This window comes from Rhinopithecus bieti, unplaced genomic scaffold, assembly GCF_001698545.2.
Source record: "Rhinopithecus bieti isolate Rb0 unplaced genomic scaffold, ASM169854v2 scaffold_2350, whole genome shotgun sequence".
NCBI classification, from domain to species: domain Eukaryota; kingdom Metazoa; phylum Chordata; class Mammalia; order Primates; family Cercopithecidae; genus Rhinopithecus; species Rhinopithecus bieti.
The window spans coordinates 2,239,599-2,262,357 of record NW_016803902.1 but is presented as its reverse complement, the minus strand read 5'-3'; the positions used below and the strand labels follow the sequence as shown (position 1 = coordinate 2,262,357).

General features: G+C 36.5%; 1 protein-coding gene across 1 annotated transcript in view; it reads right to left on the bottom strand.

The window, feature by feature from the left end:
• PRMT3 (protein arginine methyltransferase 3) overlaps positions 1-22,759 on the bottom strand; it is a 139,775-nt gene that overhangs the window by 92,518 nt on the left and 24,498 nt on the right. The window contains 2 exon segments of the mRNA XM_017858381.1: positions 3,737-3,762; positions 3,765-3,835. Of these exon segments, the coding sequence (XP_017713870.1) occupies positions 3,737-3,762; positions 3,765-3,835 (97 nt within the window).

Below are 22,759 nucleotides of genomic sequence, written 5' to 3'. Positions count from 1 at the left end.
AAAGAAAACTTCTCTTAAATAAAACAAAATGAAAATATAAAATTAAAGGCAAGCCTAAAACTGGAAATTTGTTAATAAAAGCCAAGTGATCGTTTATTAAATAACATGCTAACAGCAATAATTTAGCTTTTAAAATTAGTCTTATCTAGAAAAATCTTCCAAAATAAAGACAAAAATTCATGAACAGGTGCAGACTAAAAACATATTTAGATTCAGCCATGGAATAGTTAGTGGACCACAGAAGAAGAAAACAGATGTACATCTCTGCAATATATGATTTCTACATTGCTATACTGGATTACACGTCCATTAAACATCTGTGCCCAATTCTGGAGGGTATATTCCATTTTTGTCTTTCCTTGTTGGAAATACTTGTAAAAAGAGAAAAAAAAAAACGCTTAACCATGGTTCATTCTAGATTTTGCATCCTTACTATGTTGTATGTAAAAAAAAAACAAAGACAGGCGTCTATGCAATTTAAGTTTAAAATGCTGGTTCATGAAAATGTGGCTACAGATTTAAAATAGTTGTTTACCATTTGCCTACTGTTTCAGCCAATGTGCCTGAAATATGGAGGATAAATTTTGGAAAGCATACCTGCCCTTTAATTATGTAATTAATGTTTTCCAGTTTCTCAAATCAAAAATCCTAATGAAAGTACTAAATAAATTTAGGGACTTGTAGGATTTAGAAGATACCATAAATGATATTTCCAGTCCACAAAGATGATTGAAAATAATTCAGCACAAGCCTTCTTAAGGCCTTAAATGCACATTTCACTAGAGAAATAAGGCCATCCAGAACTGACTGTCATAAGTTCAGTGTCCAATGCCCCACCTAGAGCACTTAAAATAGTTGCTAGATTTCAACTCACTTAAAACAAGGAAAGGCAGACAGTGAGATAATGCAAATGCTTAAAAGTAACACCTTTGTGGCGAGGAAGAAGAAAAGTTCTTAGTTATCCCTTCCTGGACACACTGATTTGTTTTTCATTACTGGCTTCCAAGCATCTTGGCTTCCAAACAACTGGCTCCTTTCATCTCAGGCTCCAGCGACTCCAATGACTGCCTTCCTGAAGAAGGGAGAGATCTTACCCAACCAATGCTCTAAAGTGAAAGGTGTTCTTTATTTCAGTTAGAGCAAGAGTCCCCAACCCCCAGGCCATGGACGGGTACTGGTCCATGGCCTGTTAGGAACTGGACTGCGCAGCAAGAGGTAAGTAGCAGGCCAGGACTACCACCTGAGCTCTGCCTCCTGTCACATCAGCAGTGGCATTAGATTCTCATAGGAGCATGAACCCTATTGTGAACTGTGCATGTGAGGAATCTAGACTGTATGCTCCTTATGAGAATCTAATGATGTAAGATGGAATAATTTTATCCTGAAACCATCCCATCCCTATCCCCCAATCCATGGGAAAACTGTCTTCCATGAAACTGGTCCCTGGTGCCAAGAAGTCTGGGGACTGCTGAGTTACAAGTACAAACTAGGAAAAGAGAAACCACAAAAGCTGTCTAAAATAGAGGAAAATTAATGTCAAAAGTCACTTACACAGAGGATAAAAGATATGAGAAGTCATCAAGAGAGTGAGACAACCAGACTTTATAATGCCCACAAGTTTATAATTCCTAGGCTACTGCTACAAGAACCCAGGGCTGGGGTTGCACAGTGGATGCTGGAATTACAGCATGCCTGTCCGGTGGGAAGTGGAACCACAAAAGAAACAGCTTTTGCCAGCAACACACTAGAGATAAAGAAGGGAAGAAATGCCCTGGCTTCTCCCTTTCTTAAATTTTGGGAGATTTAGTGTTTCTAGTGTTTCCCATTGGGTTCCCCAAACTCAGTAGAAGTCAGCCATCATTGGAGCTTCGGAAAGGCAGCCTGCAGGGTTAGCCCTCCTTAGTACAGAAGAAAGCAGAAGGGTACAAAATGGATTCCAGTACAACTTTCAACAGTACAACTTTCAAAGTTCACACCATAAAGACAATCTCATGAATTCACTCAATCCAGCTAACTGCAGTTATTAAACCAGCTGGTTCTAAGGTATCAATTGCATATTAATAACTCTAGATCATCTTTCAGATTTGGAAGTGAAAAATCCTAGAACATCAATATCGAAGTATAATTCTGCTAGGCAGAGCAAGAACTATCCCATTAGTTATTGTAATCAGATATATAATAATGTTCAACTGAGGTAACAGGAAGTTTGGACAAGTCTTTCTTTTGGTTTGCCTATAAAGTCTATTTTGGAGTAATTTAAAAGATGCATTTTCCAAGAAGAGTAAAATATACAGCATAAACTATTTAAAATTCTTGTCAAGTATATGCCTCAAATGTGCTTTCTCGGAAGCATCTTTTCAAGTCTTTAAAGAAATGTTACATTTTTAATTCATATCTACTCTTTCAATTCATGAGAAATCAGAGTGCTGATACAAATTCTTTGGTGTGAGAATATTAATATTGTCACTAAAGGTTGTTTAAGGCCAATCTTAGCATTAAAAAAAAATCAGCATACTGTTTCACATACAAAATTGTAACTGTCAACAACTGTGACTGTCATCAGCTCTAGAATGGAACTCCCTACACTACTACATTAAATCTGAATATTCCAAAAGTTCCTTGAAATGTCTATTTCACCAGGATTATAACTATGTTTATTCAAAATTTATTAAAAAAATAAAGCAAAACTCATTATTTTAAAATTTTTTGATAAATTTATTTTATGAAAAAATATCTACCAAATAGAACTTTTAGGAAAAAAAATTTCAAAATAATTTAAAAATCTTTATTAGAAATACTATCCAGTTTATTTCTGTCAAATTGACATATCAGTAAGTAAAATCAGCTGTCAAATACAATTTTTTTTTTTTTGAGGTGGAGTCTCGCTCTATTGCCCAGGTTGGAGTGCAGTGGTGTGATCTTGGTTCACTGCAAACTCTAGCTCCTGGGTTCAAGCCATTCTCCTGCCTCAGCCTCCCAAGTAGCTGGGATTACAGGGGCCTGCCCCCATGCCTGGCATTTTTGTATTTTAGTAGAGATGGGGTTTCATCATGTTGGCCAGGCTGGTCTCAAACTCCTGACCTCAGGTGATCCACCTGCCTCAGTCTCCAAAAGTGCTGGGATTACAGGTGTGAGTTACCATACCCAGCCTCCATTAATTTTATTTTTCATATATTTAAAAATAAATATTCTGTCTTGACTCAAGATTTCAACAGCAAATTATGAAGCTATGTAACATACCTTCCTTTTATTATTTCAATAACAGCAATAAATTCTATTTTATGTGATAATGGACATTGATTACTTGGCCCAACAGATTAGAAAGATAGGACATTCAGTATGATAACGGTGGCAGTATTACGTTAATTTTGATGAAACAGTCCTAATAAGTTCTTACTAGTCCCTGAAGGCTTTCAGGCAAACACTTAGATATCTAAAACTTAGAAAGTAGAAAATAATTTATTAGGATTTTAAGATAAAAAAGATAATTTATCACTTTTAAAGATTATGAATAGCCAATAAATAAGCGCCATTTCAGAATAAACTACCATAAGAAGACTGTAGCTATTTTTTAAAATTACACACTACAGTATCTAATGTAGCTATTTAAAAAATAATGTCACCATTCTGCCATGTATCAAATATAATTAAATTCAGGAAAACTATTATCTTATTCATTACTTTAAAAAAGTTTTTTCATTTTACCAATGAAAGTAGCTTTTCTGTAAACACTCACCATCCACTCAGATATAATAACATCCACTTTTCTACAGGAAGATGAACTTCTTCAATCTTTCCTTTAATTAGTGTAATAGTATCTTCAAGTTTATTTAGTCTGAAAATTATCATAATGAATTAGATTAGTAGGTTGAACAGATTCTGAAAGCTAGTCATATTACATAATTTTTTGCCAACAACTCGTTTTGTGGGACAAAAAATATTTCAATCAAAGTTTAGTTGTTCTTTGGACACTATAATTATTTTATGGTTACTCCATGAATGCCCAAAAATGTTTCTGGTTAATATGACAATACAGTGAACCAATATTTAAAACTTGAGTTTGAAAAGAAATCCAAATTTTATCAAGAATAACATGTCAATGAAGTTACATGTCTTTAAAACAAAAAACAACACAAAGGTGAACACAGACATATAAGACATACAAAAGTATGGTTTAAAGGGAAATAGTGTGTCTGTCATAAGGCTGAGAGAATTTGAAGCCCCAAGCCCCTAATTTAACCCTCAGATTCTCTGGCATTTGTCAGCTATGTGATCTTCACCAACATTTTAAGTAATTTCATTGAGCCTGTGCTGCTCAGGTGTAAAAGAGAATACTGACCCTATTCACTTCACGGCTATTAAGAGGATCAAATACTTGTGAAAGCTACACATGTATCTATAAACAGTAATGACACTATCAACAACAAAACATTAAGTGTTACATAAAACCTGAAATCCTATCACTATAAAAAATTATTTAACCTTGACCAGTGGCAATCATTAGATGTTTTTATATACTTGCGAATAAGATTAGCAATATTTTCAACCTCCCCTTCTTTTGTAATATGAAACAACAGTTAATTTCAGAAAGGTGAATGTAAGCTGCTGGTTAAGTTTATATCTGATTAATAAATTCTGAATTCTCAGAATGTACATTTTAACTACAGAGGATTTTTTTCCTCCATCAAAGAAATTGTCCCTCCTTAACTTCATTGGGTATTATTTATATACAATTCAATGCATTCATTTTAGGTTAATTTTGTTAAATTCTGAAAAACAGATATTTTGTTGACCACCACCATCAATATATGGAACATTTCCTCTTCCCGCAAAGATTAGTGCCCATTCTGAGAAAACCTCCCCATCCACAAGCAACCACTGATTTTCTTTCTTTCATTATATATTAGAGTTGTATTTTATAGAGTTTCATGCTAACAGAATCGTATTGCTTCTTTTTGTGCCTGGCTTCCTTCGATAAGCATGACACATTTTCAGTTTCACGTATGCTTTTGTGTATATTAGTTTGTTTGTTCCTTGCTACTGCTGGGTAGTATTCTACCACATGGATAAATCACAATTTTGTTTATACATTCACCTGTGTATGTAATTCTGGATTGCTTCTAGCTTTGGATCATAATGAATAAAGCTGCTATAAACATCTGTGTATAAGCAGAATTGCTCCATCAAATGGTAGTGTATATCTAACTTTTTAAACAAACTGCCAACTTGTTTTACAAAGCATATAAACTATTTGACATTTTAAGTAATACATGTGCATTCCTGTTGCTTCACATCCTTGCTTCACTATTGTTGATCTTTGAAACTTTCACTGTGTAGAAAGAATTCATTGTGGTTATAAACTGCATTTTCCTAATGATCAAGCATTTTTGCTAGGCTTGCTTGCCATATTCCCAAGTCTTCTTTTGTTTGAATCTTTTGTCCATTTAAAACATCAGGTCAGTTGAATTTTCTTTTCTTTTCTTTTTTTTTTAAAGACAGAGTCCCGGCCGGGTGCGGTGGCTCAAGCCTGTAATCCCAGCACTTTGGGAGGCCGAGACGGGCGGATCACAAGGTCAGGAGATCGAGACCATCCTGGCTAACACTGTGAAACCCCGTCTCTACTAAAATACAAAAAACTAGCCGGGCGAGGTGGCGGGCGCCTGTAGTCCCAGCTACACGGGAGGCTGAGGCAGGAGAATGGCGTAAACCCGGGAGGCGGAGCTTGCAGTGAACTGAGATCCAGCCACTGCACTCCAGCCTGGGCGACAAAGCAAGACTCCGTCTCAAAAAAAAAAAAAAAAAAAAAGACAGAGTCTCACTCTGTTGCCCAGGTTGGAATGTGGTGGTGCAATCACAGCTCACTGCAGCCTCAACCTCTCCCAAGCTCAAGTGATCCTCTCACCTCAGACTCCTGAGTAGCTGGGACTACAGGTGTGTGACACCATGCCTGGGTAATATTTGTGGTTCTTTATAGAGATGGGGTTTCTCTACGTTGTGGCTGGTCTCAAACTCCTGGGCTCAAACAATCCACCTGCCTCAACCTCCCAAAGTGCTGGGATTGCAGGCATGAGCTACCATGCTCAGCCCAATTGTATTCTTATTACAGAATTGTAAGAGTTCTTTACATATTCTGGATACAAATTCTGTCAGATTTATGTACAGTGAATAATTCTGCCATACTGTGGCTTGGTTCTTAATTTTTTAAATGGTATATTTTGAAGAGCTAAAGTTTTTAACTTTGATAAAGACCAACTTATCATTTTGTTCTTTTATGGTTCATGCTTTTGGGGACATATCTAAGCAATCTGTGCCTATACCAAATACTTCACCTATGTTTTCTCCTTAAATGCTTCTGTTTTCATTTCAGTTAATTTTCCCATATGTACCTTGTTCATTTTTCCCCCATATCAATAACTATTGATACAGTGTTGAAAAAACTTTGTTCGACAGACTATCAACAGCAATAGTTTCAACGTTGTTGGGAAAACTATCACTAACTTATGGAATTACTTTGATATCTTTGTCAAAAACAACCATGTATGTATAGATTTATTTCTGGACTTTCAATTCTGCCCCCCAAATTTAGATGTCTATTCTTATGCCAATATAACACTTTCTTGATTACTATAGCTTTAAATTCAGCCAAGAAATTTGATAGTGTACATCCTTGAAGTTTATTCTTTTTAAAAATCCTTCTGGCTATTCTTGATCATTTGCACTCCCATATCAATTTTTTTTTTTTTTTTTTCTGAGATGGAGTCTTGCACTGTCACCCATGCTGGAGTGCAGTGGCGCGATATTGACTCACTGCAAGCTCTGCCTCCCGGGTTCATGTCATTCTCCTGCCTCAGCCTCCCGAGTAGCTGGGACTACAGGCGCCCACCACCACACCTGGCTAATTTTTTGTATTTTTAGTAGAGATAGGGTTTCACCGTGTCAGCCAGAATGGTCTCGATCTCCTAACCTCGTGATCCACCTGCCTCGGCTTCCCAAAGTGCTGGGATTACAGGCGTGAGCCACTGCGCCTGGCCTTTTTTTTTTTTTTTTTTTTTTTAAGAGAGTGTCTCACTCTGTCACTCAGGCTTGGGTGCAGTTGCATGATCATGGCTTACTGTAACCTCAAACTCCTGGGATCAAGAGAATTTTTTGGAATTGATAAAAAGCCTTAAGCCACAGACAAAAGTAATCCAATGAATCTCAAGACTAAATTTTTAAAAATCTTTAATACTTAAATCAGAGGCAAAAAATCAACAAAGGCAAATTGTCTTCAATGGAATAACAATTGTTCTGATAGGTGACTTCTTAATAGCAACAATGAAAGCCATAGATAGTAGAATATCACCAATAAACCAGGTAAACCTTTTCTTAAACTGCCGAAGTAAAAATATTTTAGACTTGCAGGACATATGATCTCTGTTGCAACTATTCAACTGCTATTGCTGTGTGAAAGAGGCAATAGACAATATATAAACAAAAAGGCCCAGCCGTGTTCCAGCTTTACTTACAAAAACAGGTAGCTGGCCCATGGACTGAGGTTTACCAACTCCTGTACTACAGTATTACTGCCAATGAAGAATTCTGTATGTACAGAAAAATATCTCCCAGAGTTATAGGCAAAATACATTTCAGACCAACAAACAACATTCTGTTTGGCTACTGACATAAATGTACAATGAAGGAAATACTAAAAAATTAGTTCAGGAAGAAAACTGGTCCTAGATGGTCAGGGAAAAAGGAAGAAATGAGAAAAGCAAATGGATATATGTAGTGAGTCAATATATAGATCAGTGTGTCAAATCTAACTCACATGAACCAGAGATCTTACCCATATAATAGAGGAAATCAGGAAGTCCAGACTAAGAGATTTGGGATATTAAAAGCAGCTGCTTTAGTCCTTCCTTCCCTATATGAGCTACACGATCTCTGGCCCAGAGTAGAAAAGGTCTGCAAATGGGGTGGATGGGTTATCAATTCACACAGTAAGAAGCCTCGCTCTATGTGCCAGATTAATCCCTACTTCTTCTGAGTCTCCTGATTGCCTGTACCTTTGAAATTATTAATAAAGTTTAAAACTGGGCAATCTCTCTCGGTAATATTGGGTAATCAGGTTCATGTGTGTCTGACTTGAAACTATGTTAGCTCAGAATGGTGCTGTGTGCAGGACTCTCTTGCAGACCCATGAGTCACAAAGGCTAAAGAATTTCTTTAGCCAGAAAAAGGAATTTAAAAAAAAAACTGGCAGAGGATTGAATCCTAGGATGTTTGCCTACCTAACCTTGGTAGGAAATGGCAAGATTTAGAGAACTAGCTAGTGGACTGATAGGGAATAGTATGCAGAGGGGAAGATAGTGAAAAATCCCATTCTCTGGCTGTTACTAGTTTCTAATAAATGTCAGTCCTTTCAAAGAGGAAATGGTGGCAAGAGAGTTTTTCCTTTCACTGAAAGACCTTCTTATGCTTTTACATCTACCTGGAAAGATGAAGTATTCACTAGGAAAGTAATGAACTTAAAACTATGAGTTGCCACAAAGACAATGCAAACAGCTAGAGAACAAGTTTTGGGGACTACTATGTTCTGAGAGTATTCAGTAAAAAAGAAAAGAAACTGTTTTACGGAGAAATACCAGAAAATCCTGGTGATTCACTAGTGGCATAAACTCTCAACATTTACTACTGGCATAAATTCTCAGAATTAACAAACAGGGAAACACATCACTTACTTCATATACTGCTGAGTAGAAGGGGTAACTGGATTGATGATTGATCCCCAAGTGGCTGTGAAGAGATTCTTCCAGGTGGTATGACAACCAATCTGGTACAGTGAGTAAAAGCAGGATTGCAGCATACCTACCCCAAGGGAGGTAACTGCCATACTCTCTTCCCCACATATAAAGCAAACAGTCCTTCTGAAGGAGGAGTAGGCATGCTAGGAGTACAAATGAACTTAGATTGGCTTTATAACAATAAAATTTAATGCTATGGACAGAGGTGACAATGTATGTAGAAATTAGCAACTCTCCATTCTCATATACTTTATGTAATCTTACAATTAGGAGGCCAAGAGAATATTCAGGAGGCACTATCTGATTGACTGGCTCAGTTAACAAGCATGAGGCCCACATAAAGTTTTTAACATAGAAAGGAAAAGGAAAATCAATGAGAGGAAAGAAAGGACAAGGGAAAAAAAAAACCCAGCTCATTGAGAAGGACTCAATGGTTTTTGAAAAACGATGTAAAAAAGAGAAATTAGATGAGGGTTCTACGAAGAAATTATTAACAACCTTGATAGAGGACAGGTCAAATCCTGGTGGTCATTAAGGGTTTTTAGAGACTTATTCTTTGCATAAGTGATTGCAGAAAGCAATAAAACAAAAAGACACCTGAGAAATATATGGAAAGGAGATAATGATCAAGGTCAGAAGGTGGTGGGGAGGAAGAAATTAAAACAGCTGACCCATGATTCACAGCCAACATTTATTGGGGGATGTTCATCCCCAGGGTGAATTTTCCATTTAAAGTGACTTAATGTCCTTGCATTGTCTGGGAGGAGGTTAAAAATATTAACAATAGGCCAGGCGTGGTAGCTCCTGCTTATAATACTAGCACCTTGAGAGGCCAAGATGGGAGGACTGCTTGAGCCCAGGAGTTCCAGACCAGCCTAGGCAACATAGGAAGAACTTGTCTCTACAAAAAATAAACAAATTAGGCAGGTATGGTGGCATGGGCCTGTGGTCCCAGCTACTTGAGAGGCAAGGTGGGAGGATCACTTGGGCCTGGGAGGTCAAGGCTGCAATAAGACATGATTTTGCCACTGCACCCCAGCCTGGATGACAAAGTAAGACCCTGTTTCAAACAAACAAACAAAAATAATAATAAACTCTGATTAATTATGTATTCAGCATCTTGATACTTTTATCGTAATTTGTTTATAGCTTCTTTCTAATGTCTGTATTCATAAACATACACAAACATCATAAAAACAGTTTTGTTACTTCATACCCTATTCTTATACTTTTCTTTTGATCATATTAGTGCATTGGCTAGGATCTCCTTTATGGTGTTGGATAGAAGAGGTGATGAAAGGCATCCTTGTCCTATTCCTGAACTTAAAGAGAATGCTTTCACTGCTTCATCAAGATACTGGCTGTAGGTTTTGTTTTTATAGATACTCTGTAGCGGCAGTCCCCAATCTTTTTGGCACCAGGGACCAGTTTCATGGAAGACAATCTTTCCATGGACCTGCGGGTGGGAGATGGTTTTGGGATGAAACTGCCACCTCAGATCATCAGGTATTAGATTCTTGTAAGGAATGCACAACCTAGATCCCTCGCATATGCAGTTCACAACAGCGTTAGCATTTGCACTCCGTGAAAATCTAACGCCCCCGTTGATCTGACAGGAGGCGGTGCTCAGGCGATAATGTTCACTCACCCACTGCTCACCTCCTGCTGTGTGGCCTGGTTCCTAACAGGGCACTGACAGGTACTCGTCCACACCCTGTTCTTTATCATATTGGGACACTGCTTTCTAACTCTAGTTTGCTAACGGTTTTAAATACATAGATACACTGAATGGATACTAAATTTTATCACACTTTTATACTGCATCTCTTGAGACACACTCAATAGATTTTTCTGATTTTCTCATATTTAACCATTCCTAGAATAAACTTTACTTCCCAATTTATTGCTCAGTTTTCCTTTATTTTTGAGACACAGTCTTGCTCTGTCACCCAGGCTAGAGTGCAGTGGCATGATCTCAGCTCAATGCAACCTCTGCTTCCAGGGTTCAAGTGATTCTCCTGCCTCAGCCTCCCAAGTAGCCGGGATTACAGGCATGTGCAACCATGCTGGGCTAACTTTTGTACTTTTAGTAGAGATAGGGTTTCGCCATGTTGCTCAGGCTGGTCTCGAACTCCTGGCCTAAAGTAATCCACCCACCTTGACCTCCCAAAGTGTTGGAATTATAGGCGTGAGCCACTGTGCCTGGCCCAGTTTTCCAATAATTTTATTAGGATTCTTGCATTTGCATTAATGAATGAGTGACTTGTGATTTTCGGTCCTACTGCCTTAGTGGAGTTTTAGTATAAAGGTTAAGCCGGGCGCGGTGGCTCAAGCCTGTAATCCCAGCACTTTGGGAGGCTGAGACGGGCGGATCACGAGGTCAGGAGATCGAGACCATCCTGGCTAACACGGTGAAACCCCGTCTCTACTAAAATACAAAAAAAAACTAGCCGGGCGAGGTGGCGGGCGCCTGTAGTCCCAGCTACTCCGGAGGCTGAGGCAGGAGAATGGCGTAAACCCAGGAGGCGGAGCTTGCAGTGAGCTGAGATCTGGCCACTGCACTCCAGCCTGGGCGACAGAGCAAGACTCCGTCTCAAAAAAAAAAAAAAAAAAAAAAAAAAGGGTTATACAGGCCTCATATAATGATGTTTGATTCTTGATAAAAATGATAATATAAGTAACAAAGATTAATGAATGGGACCAGGACAACTGGGTCATCTAAATACAATATCAAGAAAAGGAACAAAACTGGACCACCACTTCATACCATATACAAAAATCAATGCCTAAGTGTAAAAACCACAATTATAAAGCATTGACAAGAATATATACCTCTATAACCTCAGTGAAGGTACAGATTCCTTACTCAACTCACAAACAGTGGCAACTATAAATAAGAATGTTGCCATATGAAAACTGAGAATTTCAATTCATTGAGAGATATTACAAAGAGGGTGAAAAGGCAAACATGAATGAGAGAAGACTTTCGCATTACATAAAACTTATCAACAGTTCAAATCCAAAATATATATATAGATTGCCTACAAATACACAAACAAGACACAACTCAAAAGAAACCTGAGCAAAAGGCATAAACAAATATTTCACAGAAAAAGGAAATCCAAATGGCTAACAATCACATGAAAAGGTGCTCACTTTCATTAGTAATCAAAGAAACAAAAATTAAAATTGCAATGAGATACTGCTACACAAATGACTGGAAACATTTTTTAAAGGTGGATAATACCAACCAGAACTGCTATATACTATATGTATAAGATAAACTGGTATAACTACGTTGGAAAATAGTCTGGCAATATCTAGGAAATCTGAAGATATGTATACCCTAAGGACCACAGTTCTACTTGTAAGTATACACCCCCTAGATGTGTGCACCAGGGCACATGTAAAACCAGATCATAATAAAATTATTCATAGTAGCCCATCTGATTGAGAAAGAGCAGTGGAGGTGGGTGGGATTCTGAATTGGTGGCAAAGTTCTCTTGGCCTGGGTAATGGTTACTATATGTTTAATTTCATTTGTTATTTATGGATACTTATGCATATTAAACATGTTTATTGATGTTTATTGATGTTTTATGTACTCATTTTACATGTTATATTTCATACAAAAAGTTTTAAAGAAATGCTTATGAGTTTTTTTTAAAACAGTATTTAATAAAATTCTGATGAAATTGCTATAGTTGCTTGTTGCTTACCGAAATACTCATTAAAGCTTTACCAATGACAAACACTTCAAAGAAAACTGAAGGCAAGCTTCTTTTAAAAGAGAAAAATGTTCCCACTGCTTAAAAGTATCTCCAGAATGGTTATGCTGAAACAAGATCTGTGTTCTGTAAGAGACCATCTGCTAGGCCTGTTTACTGTCTGCTACAAGTCATAATCCTATTTGCATCAGTAATTATTTGTTGTTCAAATATGACTATAATAAGAAAGATTATGATTTAAGGGAAAACACAGGAAAAAAGAGAAAGCCTTATAATTCCCATTAGTTTTGTATTAAAACAGATATCATCGACACAGATAACCTTTCATAAGACTGTTAATCACCACCTGATTTTTTCCATTCGTGAAAAAAATATACAGATTTTACTTAGTTTTCTCAAGTGGCTACTCACTAAACCCTACTTCAGTATAAGCCAAATGAATCTTTATCTTTGGAAACACCTACTGAAAAACTAGCATGATTCTAATGTAAAGAAATACGACAAGGTAATAAAAGGATATCTTTAAGTAATTCTCTTAAATAATCCAATAAAAATGAAATTATCAACTTTTTCTGAGGGGAAATTTTGTTAGAACACATACGTTCCTATCTTATTTCCTATCTTAAAAGTAGCAATTTAACTTTCACTTCATGATACAGGGACATCATCATGATTAATTATCTTGTACGAAGCATACAGAGATAAAAGACACAGTCCATGCACTTAAGGGTATGGTCTAAGAGAGACGGAATAGTAAACAGGATTGGGGACTATGGAAGCTCATATGATAAATCTTTATGTAAGTGACATCTGAGCTTAGCCAGGAAAGGACACAGTATACACAAAGATGTGTATGGGTATGGGTAGAGGAGGGTTGTGTGTGTGCACAACTGCCTCGTGTGTGTGTGCGTGACAGAGAGAGAGAGAAGCAAATTTAAAGAACTTTGAACAGTTTAGTATGACTAGAGCAACAAGAGATAGTATACAGTGACATAGTTGGGGGATATTTAGAGGTAATGCTAAGACTTATCTTTAAGTCTAGATTTTACTTAAAGATAATGAAGAGTCATTTCAGGATCTTTGGAACAAGAAATACGGGATTAAATTTTCAATCTACGTTTTCCCTACATGATTTAGGTAAAAGATATGGTCTATGTTCTTTTTTTTTTTTTGAGACGGAGGAGTCTCGCTCTGTCGCCCAGGCTGGAGTGCAGTGGCCGGATCTCAGCTCAATGCAAGCTCCGCCTTCCGGGTTTACACCATTCTCCTGCCTCAGCCTCCTGAGTAGCTGGGACTACAGGTGCCCGCCACCTCGCCCGGCTAGTTTTTTGTATTTTCAGTAGAGACGGGGTTTCACTGGGTTAGCCAGGATGGTCTCGATCTCCTGACCTCGTGATCCGCCCGTCTCGGCCTCCCAAAGTGCTGGGATTACAGGCTTGAGCCACTCCCCCCGGCCAAGATATGGTCTATGTTCTAAGGAAGAAGATGGTCTAGTGGGGAGACAGACAAGCAAGCAACAGAAAGTACATGTGAGTTCATACAATGAATACCTAATCAAATGCATTTAAAGTTAGTGATAAAATACATGTAAAGTTCACCTAGAATATATGGATGATAGCTTAAGGGGGAGAAGAAGGGAATATCCTAATAGATATAAAAGATACAATATATACTATTTATTTACTTTCATTTCAATATATCATCGATGTATACATATTTATTTCTCTTTTGCTCCCTAAGCACAGTGAAATGACAATAATATAAAATGTAAGACGCGGATAAATACATGGAGATTTTGGAAGGGAATACCAAAGAACCAAAGAATCTCATAATTTAGTTGAGAGAAAAAAGGGAATGAAATTATATTGGTAAATCTGTGAAGAAAGACCTAGTACTCAGTGCACACATCAAAGAGCATGATAGTGGAGGTGGAGCCATTCTTCACAACACAAACCACTGGAGTCAAGAGGTATACAACGTGGGAGTGATAAAGGGACTAAAACATTAATGGGGCAACTGTAAACTGACCAGTCTCCACCTTTTCCCCTCAGAGATAAAACCTGTACCAGTTACTTTTATTAAAATATCTAGTCCTTCATTCATAAATGTCAACAAAAAGCAAGAATTCTTAAACATATGAAGCTGGAGGCAGATTTACACACATCCCACAAGGAATGAACTACCAGGAAGGTATGGGACATAGACCTGGAACCATAACAAAGCTATTCTATGAGCTGCTCCCTCCCAAATGTATCATCTTTATTTACAAATGTGTAGCTGTGGAATTACTAACACTGAGGACATTTATTGTTTGAAATTAGCAACAACTCAGTTCTAATAAAGTGAAAAAAGATAAAAATAGTCATCTGGAATCTATCGGAAACAATGGGGTTGCAGGCTTTGGTGATAATGATTTACCTGGCTTTGAATATATAATGTCCTGAATCTTAAAAACTGATTAATTCATTCATTCATCGAATAAGTACTTACACTGAATGCCTAGGATGTGCTGGGTCCCCTTCCTGGTAATTGGGACACATCAATGAATGAAAAAAAGAAAAATTTCTGCCGCACCACGGGGAGCTGATATTTTGGTAAAGTTTACATTTCTACGGATTTCATCTTTGTGACCTAAGGCTTTTGAGAGTGGCAAGAAATATACCAAAATGTTGATAGTGGTCTCTGATAGTAGAATCACATGTAATTTATCCTCTTTCATCTTCCCAATACAAAAATATCTTTTCCCCCCACTTTCTTCCTTTAAATTTAAAGTAGAGGAGAATCAAGTGAGGAAATCAGTCTGGCTGCACTACAGAGAACAGATGAGAGTGGTGGGAGGCAAAGACAAACAACTGGTCCAGTTAAGTGCAGATGCATTAATTCAGGTGAGAGATCTAAGAATGTAAAGTAACGCATGAGAAACATCATGGATAGACGAGAGACACATTTGAGAAACATTAAGGATACTCAACAGGACTCTGTCTCCAACAGGTATGTTGAGTAAAGGGGAAGAAAATGTCAAGTATGAAGGCCAAGTTTACAACTTGGAAAAAATGAGTGAATGTAGCAGATCTGTTTTGTTTTACTCAGTTCTTGCTTAGATCTCTATAGCCATGGCAAAAATTCTTGATCAAACTCTAAGAACAAGAATGCCTAGATCACTCATATGATTGCAGAATAATGATGATACTCCATTTACCTGAAGCAGTAGGTTTAGATGAAGCAAGTTGACGACATGTTTAAAGTAAACATAAAGATTCATCACGCACACTGGTTACCTGGTTTGGGTATATACCATGGCTGGTCACATGGTGGAAATATGCCTACTTGACCCACTAGCTTTAAGAACTACAGTCTCCAAGACTCAAGCAAATTTCCCTAGGTAGAGACATCTCACTTGTGCCTCTGAGGTATGAAGTTGGGGAGTAAATCTCTTGTGTAAAAAGAGAGAGATACCTTGGAAGTCTGCCTGTGACCTCTTTGCCTGTGGGTATCTTTTTCCTGCTGTTTCTGCCCTATACCCTTTTCTGTAATCTTAGCTGTGAGTACAGCTTTATACTGAATTGTGTGAGTTCTTCCAGTAAATCACTGAACTAGTGGGTGGTCATGGAATGTACCCCATAAAGACAGAACCACTGGGGTGAATCAGAAATGAAGGGGGCTTCGGGGTATACTAGGAAAGGAAATAAATTTAATTTCCCTGTAAGGTGTCTTGATCACCTTCATGACCTTCACCAGAGTTCTATGGCTTTTGAAGAACAAATTTTTTGAAAAACTATTTTAGCCTCATCAGTGGTTCAAATTTCTCTTTGGCTTTAATTCACATTTCTGTTATTTCTATTAAATTTAGAAACAAAATATGAAGTAGCATCCCTTATTTCAAGAATTTTTGCTGGTGTATTTTGTAATCCTTTTCCAAAATACACACACACACACACAGACACACACACACACACCCCACCACCACCACCATCTTTAAAATCATTACCTTAAGATACTTTACTTCTACTCAAAAACCTTAACTAAGCATCTATTATGTGTATCAGACACTTTGTTAGGTGTTAGGGATAAAAAGATGAGGATAAATCTCCTGTCCTCATGTCTAGAGAAGGACACCTACATAAACATGACAATAAATCAAAATATTCTCTGGACTTTCCTTAACGTTTCCTTTCTAACAGTATTCTAGATACAGGCAATATAAAAGATTGCACCTTTAATGTCATACTGAGATTGAGTGTACTGCATTGTGGCCATATGATGGATCAACCTTCTAAAAACTCTTCTGCAGTAACATCTGAAAGTCTGAATAATGAGCTATTCCCTAGCTGTGTCAATGAGAAACCAAAGGCAGCCAAGACAATGGTAAAAATATTAAACAGAAGCTACCTGAGCTTCCCGAGGGTAATAAACACAGTATACAATTGTCTGGCAACTAAATAGCTTTGCTATCCTTAGGTAAGTTTATGTTGCTGAAATGATCTTTCACTGCAGAGTCCAAAGTATGATAGCAAGAATAAGAAACAATTTCTCATTCTCTTCCACATCTCACTTTAAGACCTATTTGCCCCTACTAACATAACATCTCAGAAAATCTATATTGTTTTATTCACGTCTGCAACCTCAGAAGAGCCAGCCTAATCCTTAAAGCCTAATACACTGTCAGTTTACAATAATAACCAAAATGTATCCTATTCTAAACTCATTTCTTTTGAAATGCTAGATCACCTTTTAAATAAAAGGAGATAAAATTGTTAGTAGTAGTATTTATTATTTTTTTGGTAAAGACAGTTCTTGCTATCTTGCCCAGGTTGGTCTTGAACTCCTGGTCTCAAGGGATCCTCCTACCTCAGCCTACCAAAGTGCTGGGATTACAAGTGTTTAAGCCACCATGCCTAGCCAAAAATTATTTTAAACATAATCCAAGGACTGTTAAGTTGCATGTGTTTGAAAGAATAAAAGACTGTATATTTTAAAAATATCTATCTTTTAGAATTTAAAGTGCCTTTTATAGATGTAGGCTTGTGGAGTTTAACAGAAGATACTCTGCTGTATATAGACTTCTGACAGAGAAAAGGGCCTCAGAAGGGATAAGGACAACTTAGAGCCTGCTAATTTTCACTGACTGATGTTACAGAAAGCTCCAATAAGCAAGAATAGACAAGTATCAGAGAAGTTGAGAACAGAGTTCAAGAGAGGTAAGTGAGTACAGAGTATGACTAAAGTTTGACATTTTATGGTATAAGAGAATAGAGATTGTGAAATAGAAAGAAGACAAAAAAGTGAGTCACATTTTGACAAGATAGCGCAATAAATGTCCTAAATGAAACATAACCACCCAAACATAAAATATTATTTGAGACATTGATGCCAAGCCAAGCATATGACCACTACTAATAATTAACAGGATTATCATTACTGCTAACATTTCGTAAGCAGTTACAGGGCCAGCCATTTTGCAAAGCACCATAATGGATGCAATTCCTATAACAATCTTATGAGACTCTATCAACCTCATTTTATTTTATTTTATTTATTTATTTATTTTTGAGACGGAGTCTTGCTCTGTCGCCCGGGCTAGAGTGCAGTAGCCAGATGTCAGCTCACTGCAAGCTCCGCCTCCCAGGTTTACGCCATTCTCCTGCCTCAGCCTCCGGAGTAGCTGGGACTACAGGCGCCCGCCAACTTGCCCGGCTAGTTTTTTTGTATTTTAGTAGAGACGGGGTTTCACCGTGTTAGCCAGGATGGTCTCGATCTCCTGACCTCGTGATCCACCCGTCTCGGCCTCCCAAAGTGCGGGGATTACAGGCTTGACAACCTCATTTTATAAATGAAGAAATCAGGGCTTAAAGGGGTTGTGTAATTTGCCCATTATTATAAAGCTAATTAGTGAAAGAAAAATTAGAACTCAAGTCATGTCTGGATGCTGAGATGAGCATGCTATGTGGTATCCTCAACTGGTTAGAACAATGAGTCAGTAGACTGTGGGGATATTAACAATAACTTTCGTACATATTCTTTTAGAAGTACATTCACAAAGGAATAGAAGGTATTTCACTCCAAATTTTAGAATTTCAAAAGGAAGACAAAGGAGACGCATATGAATACTATAAAAATAACTACCTTTTCACAATATAAAAAAAGCAAAGAACATTTCTGAAGAAACAGTACAATGTTGGTTTAACCAAAACAAAAAGCCCTGCTTTTCAAACTATCTATAGGTTTTTAAGTAAAGCAAACTACTGAATATAACCAATACATACCTTGTAAGTAGTTCCATGGAGATAAGGAATTGCAAACTGGCTATGAGGATAAGCTATGGAGTCAGGTTGCCTGGGAACTAATTCTGACCCCACTATAGAGACACAGTCTCACTATGTTGCCCAGGCTATAGTATGCTGGGTATTCACAGGTGCAATCCTAGCACACTAGTAGCTGCAAACTCCTAGTCTCAAGTGATTCTCCTGACTCAGGCACATGCCACCATGCTCAGCCTCTTAATCTCTATAATAGGTATAATAATCTACATCAAAAGAGATTCAGTTATACCTGCACCAAAGGAGAGTCAATAAACTAAATTAATGTCAGTAATTTTATTATTAAATTGGGGTATCTAAAGATTGAGTGCTAAGTCATTTTCAATAAATGTTCTCATGCACTAACACTCAAATGTATTAGGACACATTTACTGATATAATGTATAAGTTTTACTTCAAAATACTCTAACAAAACAAAACAAAACAAAAGGTGGGAGGGAAATGGATAAAAAAAGATGGTAAAAAAATTGATAAATGTAGACACAGGTGACAGGCACACAGGAATTCATATCATTCTCTCTACTGTCGTGTACAGCTGAAAATTTCAAAAATCCTGTTAAGAAATTCTCAGGAATAACTCTGATACTTCAAAGCAAAGGCGGGGGGGCAGTTCAGACTACATAACCGCTCAACAGTTTTGTGAAGAGATTTTAAAAAATTCATACTTTCGCAAAATGTATCTGGTGAACAAATGCTTGCCTCTGCTCTGATGACCATGACTCTGGTAATGACTGGCAAAAATAATGTCTATAATGAATCTTAAACATGGCCATCTAGCATGAGGTAAGACAAAGCTTTACACAAATATCACTGGATCTTGATAATAACAACTACAGCCTTTGATAGTTTCCATCTGAAAAGAAAACTAGGAATTGAATGACAAGGTATTCAACAAGCAACTAGAGTACAATCCTGGTCATTAGTACTAAAAGCCGTGAGATAATAAGCCTGCTTCTTTAGTCCTTTAAATACATCTACTTGTTCAATTTCCACACTGTACAAAGGGGGAACATATGCAGGAGCTTTACAGATAATTAGGGAAAAAAAAAAGTCTTATGTGGATACCATTTGTTTTGTTAAAAATCCATTACCACAAAGTCACAATACATGGCTGTTCCCTCTGAATCAACTGTGAACCTGTTGTATAATAAAACTTTTCCTCACTAAGCTTCTAGGTATATGCTCTCATGTGCAATGTTTTAAAATTATTTTTAAAAATGTGATTATTTTTTGCAAAAGCTTATTTATAGTAAATATGTGCTCTATGCAAAATGTTCACTTAGCTAAATTGGTACTTTAATTGAATATAAACTTAAGGTTTAGTCATTTTATTACACTCTTCATGCTTGGTAGTAATCTTGGTCACAAATGCTACTTCTCTGAGTGCTAACATTACAGCAAGAAAATAATTATTTGCAGTAGTGAAACTGATTTTGATTTCTTCATTGCACTTTTTATCTATGCTTCCTTCCTATAACTACATCTGACACTCAAGCCAAGATTTTAGATACACTTTGGAACTAGCAGGAAATCTTACAAAAATGACACTTTACAAGATTGAGAGGATAAACACTGGTAAGCATAAAATATTTGACACAGCAAAGAATAGTTTGACATATTCGCTTCCTACTTCACTACATTAAAATTAGTGTTCGAAATTCAAAAATTTGGTTGACGAAATGATCAAACTCTGTCCAAAAATACACACAGAAAAGACTGAAGACAAGTACTTTGACTCAATGATTAGACAGAGGATCCTTATCCAAATAAGTCACATATCTCTACCTATTCCATCCTGAGAAACTGACAGAGCTCAAATTTTGGGTCTTAAGTATCTTGAACCCTAGTAATTTTAATGAAAAGCTATTACGCTAGATTGCTGGGTTTTAATCTCATTATTATCATATAAAAATCTTGTTAAAATACTTTTAGTTATGTGCTTACAAAGCTGAGTTAACTTTAAGTTAAATATCAAAAACATGTTTGTATCGAATCCTGTAAGTATTGTTAAAGAGACATTCTGTTAGCTCTGGCTTTATAGGTGAAAGACCTAAAGATGAGATGGGAGGAGCAATTTATTATTGTCTTTGAGTACATGGAAAAGCACTCCTTTGTGACTGCAGATGTCACTTGCTGAATCAGGGACATATTTCTTTCACATTTCTGCTTTTGCCCACTGATGTTGAAGACGCTATCTTAACAGAAAAAATACTAATAAATGCAAATTGACACCCATCCTTTGATTAAAAGTAAGTTGGTAGCTTTCCCGGAGACTTTAAAAACAAAGACTTAATCCCAAACCATTCTGGGCTCTGCACTGGTGACAAATATACTTTAGAAGGTCTTCTAACTAATAAAAATATTTAGGATTATGTGGGCAGAAAAAAATTATTCTTAAATCTGGATAGAATTACTGTGAATATCTTTCGATAATATTTTAAAATAGTTTCAAGGTTTTTAATACTGGTATTAAATTAAAAGATTTACACAGACTAGTTTACCATTTATTTTGAAAAATCATAAAATATAATTTTTTTAAGCAATTGTTTTTGCTGGGAGCTCATCAATATATCAGAAACACGCTTAATTCCACTGTCTTGTTCCTCCAAAACTGTAACTCTAGATCAAAATATATCATGAAGTGTTTAGACAACTGCAAAAAAAAAAGGACTGAAAATTAATTTCCCTCTAGCAATAATTTGTCAGAAAACATTTTCCTCATTATTTTAAGTAATTGAATGTTAAATGTATATATCAGAAACATTTAAAATATTTTACTAAGAAGCTTGGACACCGTATACCCTAGCACTAAATATTAATATTATAAATGATGAATTTTAGGTATATTCATTTATAAATATGTTTCTACAAAGACAATGGGAATCAGGACTTCTGTAAAATAAAATGAAACAGTGTATTATAATTCCTTTCCATTTCTTTCATAGAGTTAAGAAATTAAAAGGAGAGCACATCTAGTCCCATGCTATAGGAAAAAAAAACTGACTAATTCATAAATATACTTGAAATTCTAATAGAAAGAGCTGTCATAAGACTAGAAATTCTAGTAGAAATAGCTCATCATAATTTTACTATCAACAATAAAATTTTGAGAATTCTTCTAAAACAATCTCTTCTTTGGGACAGTGTTTCTCATATTTGTTTGGATGGCAATGAATAAGCAATTGAGGGTACTTTCTATGGAACCCCCAAAATGATCATGCTGTACTTAATGGTATCATAAGAACTAGAAAAGGCTTGACTAGATATCTATCGATATATAAGTATGTGCAATTCTATAATTGCAATTGCAACATACATGTGTGTGTGTGTATATATGTATTCCAATACAAAAATCACAACCACAAACCATTATCTACGAAAAACCTAACAAGTTCAGGGCAATTTTTCCATTAACACTGATTTGGTATTTGTTAATAATAACCATAGCTAATGCTCCAAATATTTAACATGTGGCGGGCAATAGGCCAAACTGATTTATATGTATATCTTACTTATAGCTTATGCATCTCAAAATATTTACTATGTGCTGGGCAACAGGCCAAACTGATTTATATATACGTATTACTTATAACTTATGCATCTTACTTACAACCACAAACGAAACTTGTAAGTTTCGTTTGACAGTGAAACAACTGAGATTTCTAACACGTTAGATGTACTTTAACTCAAGTTCCAAGTACCGGTTAAATGGTAGAGTGAGGACTCCATCCCAAGCTTGATTCAAACTTGTTCTTCTAACCATAACACTATCCTTCTAGTTACAAAATAAAATCTAAACTTTAAATATTTTATATAATCATATTTAAATTTTTTAACAAATCAGAAAAGATCAACATTAATCAAATCTTTAAATTTTTTTTTGGAGAAAGTGTCTTGCTCTGTTACCCAAGCTGAAGTGTGGTGGCACGAT